Genomic DNA, 11537 nt, shown 5'->3' with positions numbered 1-11537 from the left:
CATGTAAAGACTCTCAGACCATGAGAAACAAGATTCTCTGGTCTGATGAAACCAAGATTGAACTCTTTGGCCTGAATGCCAAGCGTCACGTCTGGAGGAAACCTGGCACCATCCCTACAGTGAAGCATGGTGGTGGCTGCATCATTCTGTGGGGATGTTTTTCAGCGGCAGGGACTGGGAGACTAGTCAGGATCAAGGCGAAGATGAATGGAGCAAAGTGCAGAGAGATCCTTGATGAAAACTTGCTCCAGAGCGCTCAGGCCTCAGACTGGGGTGAAGGTTCACCTTACAACCCTAAGCACACAGCCAAGACAACGCATGAGTTGCGATGCTGACTCGAGACTTGCGAGACTCGATGCTGTAATTGCTGCCAAAGGTGCTTCAACAAAGTACTGAGTAAAGGGTCTGAATACTTATGTAAATGTGATATTTCAGTTTTTTAATTTTTTATAAATTAGCAAAAATGTCTAAAAACCTGTTATTGCTTTGTCGTCATAGGGTATTGTGTGTAGATTGAGGATTTATATATATATATATATATTAGAATAAGGATGTAACGTAACAAAATGTGGAAAAAGTAAAGGGGTCTGAATACTTTCTGAAGGCACTGTATTTGATGAGTTTTATTAATGATCAGCGGTGTGAATTCCCGTAGATAGGTATTGGCACCTGGTGTCCATTGTTCAGATAATATTTACAGTTACATCTATTATTAGCACCATTTTGTTAGTCATTGTATTGTTTATAGTCATTCATAATTTGAGGGAAAAAGGACCATTGTGCAGTGTGAAAATAATCCTACTATATACAAAACAGACAGCTATATCGTTATGCTAATATAGGACTAATAAAGGCCCAGTGAACTACTTACAAAAAAATTACAAATAAAAAAAGAATCCGATTTTTCAGCGGGTGCTGCAGTACTATCAGTACCCCTACTTCCCGCGGCAAAGGGAGAAAATTATGTTAAAAAAAATAATAATCAGAGATTTTGTCAAGTAGCCCTTTCCTGCAGTCAACTAACAAAAGTTCCTTATTTGGATGTCACGTCCTGACCATAGGCACCTGATGTTATTTTCTATGGTAGAGTTGGTCAGAGCATGACAGGTTTTTTTTCTAGTTTAGTTTTTCTATGTTGTCATGTTCTAGTTATGTATTTCTATGTTGGGTTTTGTTTGGGATGATCTCCAATTAGAGGCAGCTGGTCCTCGTTGTCTCTAATTGGAGATCATACTTAAGTAGGGTTTTTTCCTACCTGGGTTTGTGGGAGATTGTTTTTGAGTAATGTTTCACCTCTGCGTCACGGTTTGTTGTTTTATTCTTTAGTTTATGTTTATGTATTGCATAGTTTCACAGTGTAAATACAATGTGGAACGACACACACGCTGCACTTTGGTCCGCTTCCCCTTCCTACGACAACCGGGAAATTGGACTGATGGGCGGAATCTCCAATTTATTAATTTTTTTAAATCCATTGTTTCTATGTCAAACAGTTTTGTTATATTTCAGTCCTCTGTTATGTATATAAAGTGTAATACTGGGAAGCAAACTCAAAATGGAATACATTTTAAGTCTGTATCTGACATGGTAAAGATGTCTTCTTTTTTTAAGTCCATAACCATGTGTGTGAGGTGTGTGTTTTTAAGCCCATAACTATGTGTGTGAGGTGTATACTTTTGTTTCAAAGTAGATTTGTTTAAGACTACCAAGAAACACTCTGTGGGACCCTGATTTAGCCCACTTCAGTAAAGGTTTAAGTACTTTTATCTACTTCCCCAAAGTCAGATGAACTCATGGATACCATTTGTATGTCTCTGTGTGTAGTTTGAAGGAAGTTGAAGGTAGGTTCTGGAGCCCTTGTTAACTAACTTTAGTGAAATAACTGTAAGTCTACAGGAGAAGTTACCGTAGCATGGACCTAGGAAGTGGCTAAACTGCCAAAATCTGGAAGTATCCCTTTAAAGCCCATCACATACAGTAAATCACTGAGTTTTCCTTCCATGTCCATTGTCTTCCATTCCTGTTCTATGGAACATTCTTACATCTCTCAATGTCCCTTTCTCTGTCGTTTATCAAGGTAAATGAATATCCTTTCTGTACACTGGCACAATATCCTGAATACCTGTCCATTTCGTCCATATCTCTACAAACATCTGAACAACACATCCTCTCTCTGATATGCCTCCAATCATCTCCAATCTTGCTTTAACATCCATATGCCCTAAGCGCATTTCTTCGACTCCCATTCCTGCAAAGAAAATCAACAGTTAAATATTTTTGTGTATTACACTTTAAATGTATTACATGCACGCTGAGTTCTCCTCTGTGAGTTCTCCTCTGTGAGTTCTCCTCTGTGAGTTCTCCTCAGGTGCTCACTTTAACTGCTAGGACACCATTAGACCCCTATGGCCTGATGATGGAACTGGCTGATAGTGACAGACTGTGGCCTGATGATGGAACTGGCTGATAGTGACAGACTGTGGCCTGATGATGGAACTGGCTGATAGTGACAGACTGTGGCCTGATGATGGAGCTGGCTGATAGTGACAGACTGTGGCCTGATGATGGAGCTGGCTGATAGTGACAGACTGTGGCCTGATGATGGAACTGGCTGATAGTGACAGACTGTGGCCTGATGATGGAACTGGCTGATAGTGACAGACTGTGGCCTGATGATGGAGCTGGCTGATAGTGACAGACTGTGGCCTGATGATGGAGCTGGCTGATAGTGACAGACTGTGGCCTGATGATGGAACTGGCTGATAGTGACAGACTGTGGCCTGATGATGGAACTGGCTGATAGTGACAGACTGTGGCCTGATGATGGAACTGGCTGAAAGTGATAGTGACAGACTGTGGCCTGATGATGGAACTGGCTGATAGTGACAGACTGTGGCCTGATGATGGAACTGGCTGATAGTGACAGACTGTGGCCTGATGATGGAGCTGGCTGATAGTGACAGACTGTGGCCTGATGATGGAACTGGCTGATAGTGACAGACTGTGGTCTGATGATGGAACTGGCTGATAGTGATTGTGACAGACTGTGGCCTGATGATGGAACTGGCTGATAGTGATAGTGACAGACTGTGGCCTGATGATGGAACTGGCTGATAGTGACAGACTGTGGCCTGATGATGGAACTGGCTGATAGTGACAGACTGTGGTCTGATGATGGAACTGGCTGATAGTGATAGTGACAGACTGTGGCCTGATGATGGAACTGGCTGATAGTGACAGACTGTGGTCTGATGATGGAACTGGCTGATAGTGATAGTGACAGACTGTGGCCTGATGATGGAACTGGCTGATAGTGACAGACTGTGGCCTGATGATGGAACTGGCTGATAGTGATAGTGGCAGATTGTGGCCTGATGATGGAACTGGCTGATAGTAACAGACTGTGGCCTGATGATGGAACTGGCTGATAGTGACAGACTGTGGTCTTATGATGGAACTGGCTGATAGTGATAGACTGTGGTCTGATGATGGAACTGGCTGATAGTGACAGACTGTGGTCTGATGATGGAACTGGCTGATAGTGAAGTGGCAGATTGTGGCCTGATGATGGAACTGGCTGATAGTGACAGACTGTGGCCTGATGATGGAACTGGCTGATAGTGACAGACTGTGGCCTGATGATGGAACTGGCTGATAGTGACAGACTGTGGCCTGATGATGGAACTGGCTGATAGTGACAGACTGTGGCCTGATGATGGAAATGGCTGATAGTGACAGACTGTGGTCTGATGATGGAACTGGCTGATAGTGACAGACTGTGGTCTGATGATGGAACTGGCTGATAGTGACAGACTGTGGTCTGATGATGGAACTGGCTGATAGTGACAGACTGTGGCCTGAATATGGAACTGGCTGATAGTGACAGACTGTGGCCTGATGATGGAACTGGCTGATAGTAACAGACTGTGGCCTGATGATGGAACTGGCTGATAGTGACAGACTGTGGCCTGATGATGGAACTGGCTGATAGTGACAGACTGTGGAGGCTAAAGCTGCGTCCCTCTAAGATGCATAATTTGGGACCCAGATAAACTGTGTGTGTCTGTCACACTTACCTTGGCTTTCTGCATGACTGTTCCTTTAAAGGAAGAGTAGACAGGAGGTTTCTTACAGCTGACTGGTATAGATCCAGAGCAGTAGGGTCTGCTATAGACCTGAGACACACACGTTAAAATCACTAGCACCACTGATTACTTATTTGCTGGTGGGTCTATGTGTGTGTGTGTGTGCGCATGCATGAGCACATTTGTGTGTGTTGTACCTTGCTGGAGGGTTTGCTCTCCCCAGGTGCCCCCAGAGCTCCTCCTGCTAGACTCTTCTGCAGGTTGTCTTTAACCTGGGTGAGACAGAGCTCCAGGTCCACCCTCTCACTCTCCTTCCCACGGCAAGCCTTCTCTAGCTGGGACACACGTTCACTCAGGGCGCCCCTCTGCTCCTCTGCTCCAGGAACACACAAACAGAGGAAATTGATTAGGGAGCACCTGTATAGTTCCTCCAGTAGAGGGTGGTAGAGCGTTGCTGATTATATTTTGAAGGTACGTTAGGTACTGTAGCCTACTGAGATCTGTTTTGTGTGTGTGTGTTTGAGTGCGTGCGTGTTCTGACCCCTCTTACCTGAGGCAGTCTTCAACCTCTCCTTCACCTCTCTCCTCTCTTGTCTCAGTGTCAGCAGAGTGTTCCGTATTCTATCCCTCTCTCTCTCCAGCTCTTCTTTCTCTTTCAAGTAGTGTTTAGCGTCCTCCTCCGCTCGTGTTTTCCCATAGAGGCCATATTGATTGGCGTCTGGGGGGAGGTGAAAGGTCAGACCTGGTGAGGTTATGGGAAGAAGACGTGACTCTCTCTCTCTCTCTCTCTCTCTCTCTCTCTCTCTCTCTCTCTCTCTCTCTCTCTCTCTCTCTCTCTCTCTCTCAGAAAGAGTAGGAGAGAGAAAGACAGGGGGAGAGAGGGAGAGAGGGAGAGAGAGAGAGATGTCAGCAGCGAAGCTAATGAGGTTTTCTCAGAAATCTCAGGTTCCATCCACTCCTCTTCTTTTCTCTCCAGACAGACGGTAGGCTTTGAAGTGACAGACAGACAGACAGACAGACAGACAGACAGACAGACAGACAGACAGACAGACAGACAGACAGACAGACAGACAGACAGACAGACAGACAGACAGAACAGACAGACAGACAGACAGACAGAAGGCTCTGAAGTGACAGACAGAGAAGGAAATAAGCTATCCCACTGGGCAAAAAACTTCATTCAGCAAAGAAATGAAATGTGAAGACAATGAATCAATGTGGAAAACTGATTGGATTTGCAAAAAGTCATCAAGACAAGGGTATTTGGCATTTTTTAATGACCTGGTGAAATATTTTGTTGATTTCACGTTGACTTCACATTAGTTGACAACCAAATGTAAATGAAAACTAGACGTTGAAATGATGTCTGTGCCTAGTGGGATGTGTGTGTGTGTGTCTTACTGGAGCCTGTGTGTTTCAGGGACAGACCAGGTCTGGTCATAGCAGAGTATTTAGTGGAGAAACTGGACCTCTGCTTTGGTCCGGTATCTTCCTCAGGCTGTAGAAGAGAAGGGTGAAGGGAAAAGAACGGAGGACTATGAGAGTCATCAACAAAGAGCAGCAGAAAAAGTAAACACACGCACGCACTCGCACACACACACATGCATTCACATACACACACTCACTCACGCAGTCACACACGCACTCATGCACCACACGCACGCACTCACACACGCACTCACGCATGCAATCACACACACACGCACGTACGCACTCACGCACGCACGCAGTCACGCACGCAGTCACGCACACACACACGCACACACGCACGCACGCACTCACAAACGCACTCACAAACGCACTCACACACGCACTCACACAAGCACTCACACACGCACTCACACATGCCCACACGCACTCACACAGACACGCACTCACACAGACACACGCACACACATGCATTCACATACACACTCACTCTCGCACGCACGCACACATGCACTCACGCACGCAATCACACACACACGCACTCACACACGCACGCACACACACACACACGCACTCACTCACACACACACGCACTCACACAGACACGCACTCACACAGACACGCACTCACACACACACACACACACTCACGCACGCACTCACACATGCACGCACACACTCACGCACAAACTCACGCACACACAGACACGCACTCACACAGACACGCACTCACACAGACACGCACTCACACAGACACGCACTCACACAGACACGCACTCACACACACACACACACTCACACACACACATGCACTCACACAGACACGCACTCACACAGACACGCACTCACACACACACACACACTCACGCACGCACTCACACACGCACGCACACACTCACGCACAAACTCACGCACACACACACACGCACACAGACACGCACACACACTCGCACGCATTCACACACGCACACAGTCACACACGCACGCACTCACACACGCACGCACGCACGCACTCACACACGCACGCACTCAAACACACACACGCACGCACGCACACACTCACGCACTCACACACACTCGCACACATTCACACTCGCACGCATTCACACACGCACACAGTCACACACGCACACAGTCACACACGCACGCAAGCACTCACACACACACACACACACACGCACTCACACACGCACTCACACACGCACTCACTCACTCTCTCACACACACACTCACTCACCCACTCACACACACACACCCACTCACTCACTCACTCACACACACCCCCACACACACACTCACACAGCTCCTCTCGGCACTTCAGAGGAAACCCTCCTGTCTGGGAGTAATTCTCATACATAGAGCCCAGCTGGTCGTGTGTGTGTTTTCCCACCTGCTCTCCCTCATAGGGAACCTCGTCATACATCCTGGAGTCAGTGGAAGTGCTACTAGAAGATGTGGCCCACCTGAGAGAGAGCGGGAGAGAGAGAGAGAGAGGGGGAGAGAGAGAGGGATAGAGAGAGAAAGAGAGAGAGGGGGAGAGAGAAAGAGAGAGGGATAGGAAGAGAGCGAAAGACAGAGGGAGAGAGAGAGGGAGAGAGAGAAAAAAGTGTGAGATTGTGAAATGTGATTGTGAGAGACTGAAACATTTGACAAACACGTCATTCCACCATTCCTCTTTCTCTCTCTCTCTCTCTCTCTCTGACTCACAGGAAAGAGTGTCGCGCGGCATCTCTGATTTTAGCGGTGGTTTCCACATCAACATAGTCGTAGTGTAGTGACTCTGGATCTGTGGCTGTACCTGTCTCTGCCAGCAGAACACCCAGCCATCGCCCCAACTCCTCAGAACTACACGCCTACAGGAGGAAGGAGGTGGAGGGAGATGGAGAGAGAGAGAGTAGGGAGGGAGAGAGAGGAGAGAGAGAGCGAGCAAGCAAGAGAGAGAGAGAGAAAGAGAGACAGAGAGAAATAGAGGTAATGGTCAGATTAGACAGATCTATTATACAAACATTCTGACATTTACCAGCACATGGAAAAGACATGAGTCTGTATTCTAAATTGCTAAACTTCTTGAAGTACTGTATTGAAATGTACGGTGCCATGAATTGTATCCCGTATTGTTGCATGTACAGTATATTACCTCCAATGCAGCCACCTCTGTGCCTCCCTTCAGTATCCTGAGGGTGAAGAGGTGTTTGGTGCCCAGTCCTGGGAACACTTCACACCCATGGAGGGGTAGAGGGGCCAGGGAGGCCCGGGGGTCTCCTCTGTCAGGGTGGAAGTAGAGAAAACCCTCACGCACACAACACCACTGGTCCTGCCATACCTGGCTCACCAACACAGACAGGTAGCCTAGGGAGGAGAGGTGGAGAGGAGAGGAGAGGAAGGAGGAGGGGAGAGGAAGGGAAAGAGGAGAGGAGGACTGTATCATTGCTGTTATCAGTAGGTTATAGTCATATTTAATGAATTTAGCTTCATTGTTTGTGTGTGTAAGTATGTGGAAAGGTTTGAAAGAGAGAGAGAGACAGATAGAAAGAGAGAGAAAGGATATAGAATAGTTCAGGGAAGGAGTGAGAGGTGAGCTGGAGGAGGAGTGGAGGGGGCGGTCCTACCTCGTCGAGGGTCTGGGGAGGGGGGGCGTGCGTCGCCAGGTAGGAGGTGCTTCCTCTTGGAGAAACTGATGATACGTGTTATCTTACGACCTGCTGCTAGAGCCCCCCGCTTCACCTTACCTACACACACACACACACACACACACACACACACGCACACACACACACACACGCACACACGCACGCACACATGCACACATGCACACGCACACGCACGCACACACGCACACGCACACGCACACACACGCACGCAAACACACACACACACGCACACACGCACACACACGCACTCAAACACACACACACGCACACACGCACGCACACGCACACGCACACGCACTCAAACACACACACGCACGCACACACACACACACACACAGACAAACACATACAAACACATAAAACACATAGAAACACGCTGAATAATTTAGGTGAAAGTTATATATAAATCTCCATGTTAGCATCCAAAGCAACAGTTTATCACCCTTCTCTCTGTTGTCCCTGTTGTTCTCTCCTGTAGACACTCCCACACTCGCTGGGTCTGCCATAGTCTTCTCACCAGACAGCCGCTGAGAGGACAGAGGAGGTACATAATAACAGTTTAGTTCAATCAGGAAACACAAAACACCCAACAGCTGAATCTATTCCACCATCCTCCTCCCTTTCCCTTCCCTAGAGAGATAGGAGAGCGAGAGAGAGCAATGTCCTGCTCAGAGAGAGTGACAAGCTTTAATGAGGGGTTGAAGGATGACTGAACTCTGTCAGTACTGTTTACTACCACCACATCTACATCCCTAATGGCACCCTATCCTCTAAATAGTGCACTACTTTGACCAGAGCCAACGGAACGGGCCACAGACTACAATTCAACATCTATTCAACGTTGGTTCAACGTTTGTTGAAACGACGTGGAAACAACGTTGATTTAACCAGTGTGTGCCCAATGGGCATAGACCAGGCCAATAGGGCTCTGGCCAAAAGTAGTCCACTATGTAGGATATAGGGTGCCATTTAGGATGTAAACCTAGACAAGTCCAGTTCTACTGGGTAAACAGATAAACACAGTGACTGATGCTGATGTGTTGTTGTTATTCTGTTGTTCTGTTGTTATTCTGTTGTTCTGTTATTATTCTGATATTCTGTTGTTCTGTTGTTATTCTGTTGTTCTGTTGTTATTCTGTTGTTCTGTTGTTGCTCTGCTGTTCTGTTGTTATTCTGTTGTTATTCTGTTGTTCTGTTGTTATTCTGTTGTTCTGTTGTTATTCTGTTGTTCTGTTGTTATTCTGTTGTTCTGTTGTTATTCTGTTGTTCTGTTGTTATTCTGTTGTTCTGTTGTTATTCTGTTGTTCTGTTGTTATTCTGTTATTCTGTTGTTCTGTTGTTCTGTTGATCTTTCATTATTCTGTTGTTCTGTTGTTATTCTGTTATTCTGTTGTTATTCTGTTATTCTGTTGTTATTCTGTTGTTCTGTTGTTATTCTGTTGTTATTCTGTTGTTATGTTGTTATTCTGTTATTCTGTTGTTATTCTGTTGTTATGTTGTTATTCTGTTGTTATTCTGTTGTTGTTCTGTTGTTATTCTGTTGTTATGTTGTTATTCTGTTGTTATGTTGTTATTCTGTTGTTATGTTGTTATTCTGTTGTTCTGTTGTTATTCTGTTGTTATTCTGTTGTTATTCTGTTATTCTGTTGTTATTCTGTTATTCTGTTGTTATTCTGTTGTTATTCTGTTGTTATTCTGTTATTCTGTTGTTATTCTGTTGTTATTCTGTTGTTATTCTGTTGTTATTCTGTTGTTCTGTTGTTATTCTGTTATTCTGTTGTTATTCTGCTGTTATTCTGCTGTTCTGTTGTTATTCTGTTGTTCTGTTGTTGTTCTGTTGTTATTCTGTTATTCTGTTGTTATTCTGTTATTCTGTTGTTATTCTGTTATTCTGTTGTTGTTCTGTTGTTATTCTGTTATTCTGTTGTTATTCTGCTGTTCTGTTGTTATTCTGTTATTCTGTTGTTGTTCTGTTGTTATTCTGTTATTCTGTTGTTATTCTGCTGTTCTGTTGTTATTCTGCTGTTCTGTTGTTATTCTGCTGTTCTGTTATTCTGTTATTCTGTTGTTATTCTGTTGTTATTCTGTTATTCTGTTGTTATTCTGTTGTTATTCTGTTGTTATTCTGTTATTCTGTTATTCTGTTGTTATTCTGTTGTTATTCTGCTGTTCTGTTGTTATTCTGCTGTTCTGTTATTATTCTGTTATTCTGTTGTTATTCTGTTGTTATTCTGTTGTTCTGTTGTTATTCTGTTGTTCTGTTGTTATTCTGTTGTTATTCTGTTGTTATTCTGTTATTCTGTTGTTATTCTGTTGTTATTCTGTTGTTATTCTGTTATTCTGTTATTCTGTTGTTATTCTGTTGTTATTCTGCTGTTCTGTTATTATTCTGCTGTTCTGTTATTATTCTGTTATTCTGTTGTTATTCTGTTGTTATTCTGTTGTTCTGTTGTTATTCTGTTGTTCTGTTGTTATTCTGTTGTTCTGTTGTTATTCTGCTGTTCTGTTGTTATTATGTTGTTCTGTTGTTATTCTGTTATTCTGTTGTTATTCTGTTGTTCTGTTGTTATTCTGTTGTTCTGTTGTTATTCTGCTGTTCTGTTGTTATTATGTTGTTCTGTTGTTATTCTGTTATTCTGTTGTTATTCTGTTGTTCTGTTGTTATTCTGTTGTTCTGTTGTTATTCTGTTATTCTGTTATTATTATGTTATTCTGTTATTATTATGTTATTCTGTTATTATTCTGTTATTCTGTTGTTATTCTGTTGTTATTCTGTTGTTCTGTTGTTATTCTGTTATTCTGTTGTTATTCTGTTATTCTGTTGTTATTATGTTGTTCTGTTGTTATTCTGTTATTCTGTTGTTATTCTGTTGTTCTGTTGTTATTCTGCTGTTCTGTTGTTATTCTGTTATTCTGTTGTTGTTCTGTTGTTATTCTGTTATTCTGTTGTTATTCTGCTGTTCTGTTGTTATTCTGCTGTTCTGTTATTATTCTGTTATTCTGTTGTTGTTCTGTTGTTATTCTGTTATTCTGTTGTTATTCTGCTGTTCTGTTGTTATTCTGCTGTTCTGTTATTCTGTTATTCTGTTGTTATTCTGTTGTTATTCTGTTATTCTGTTGTTATTCTGTTGTTATTCTGTTGTTATTCTGTTATTCTGTTATTCTGTTGTTATTCTGTTGTTATTCTGCTGTTCTGTTATTATTCTGCTGTTCTGTTATTATTCTGTTATTCTGTTGTTATTCTGTTGTTCTGTTGTTATTCTGTTGTTCTGTTGTTATTCTGTTGTTATTCTGTTGTTATTCTGTTATTCTGTTATTCTGTTGTTATTCTGTTGTTATTCTGCTGTTCTGTTATTATTCTGCTGTTCTGTTAT

At 43.7% G+C, this 11537-nt stretch overlaps 1 protein-coding gene across 3 annotated transcripts in view; it reads right to left on the bottom strand.

Moving 5' to 3' along the window:
* Positions 1-972: 972 nt before the first annotated feature.
* LOC106604262 (actin filament-associated protein 1-like 1) overlaps positions 973-11537 on the bottom strand; it is a 158219-nt gene continuing 147654 nt past the window's right edge. For 2 of the 3 annotated variants that reach the window (XM_045717926.1, XM_045717925.1), the window contains exons 9-18: positions 8606-8690; positions 8122-8241; positions 7650-7861; positions 7220-7365; positions 6903-6975; positions 5487-5583; positions 4636-4827; positions 4283-4458; positions 4077-4175; positions 973-2248 (exon numbers count right to left, since the gene is read on the bottom strand). In XM_045717926.1, coding sequence (XP_045573882.1) covers positions 2222-2248; positions 4077-4175; positions 4283-4458; positions 4636-4827; positions 5487-5583; positions 6903-6975; positions 7220-7365; positions 7650-7861; positions 8122-8241; positions 8606-8690 — 1227 coding nt within the window. In that variant the 3' untranslated portion in view covers positions 973-2221. The remainder of the gene's footprint in view (positions 2249-4076; positions 4176-4282; positions 4459-4635; positions 4828-5486; positions 5584-6902; positions 6976-7219; positions 7366-7649; positions 7862-8121; positions 8242-8605; positions 8691-11537) is intronic. The other variant, XM_045717927.1, reaches the window with a different exon arrangement.

The sequence above is a fragment of the Salmo salar genome, chromosome ssa05 (genome assembly GCF_905237065.1).
Source record: "Salmo salar chromosome ssa05, Ssal_v3.1, whole genome shotgun sequence".
NCBI classification, from domain to species: Eukaryota; Metazoa; Chordata; class Actinopteri; order Salmoniformes; family Salmonidae; genus Salmo; species Salmo salar.
The sequence above is the reverse complement of the archived record's forward strand: the minus strand, read 5'-3'. Positions and strand labels throughout refer to the sequence as shown.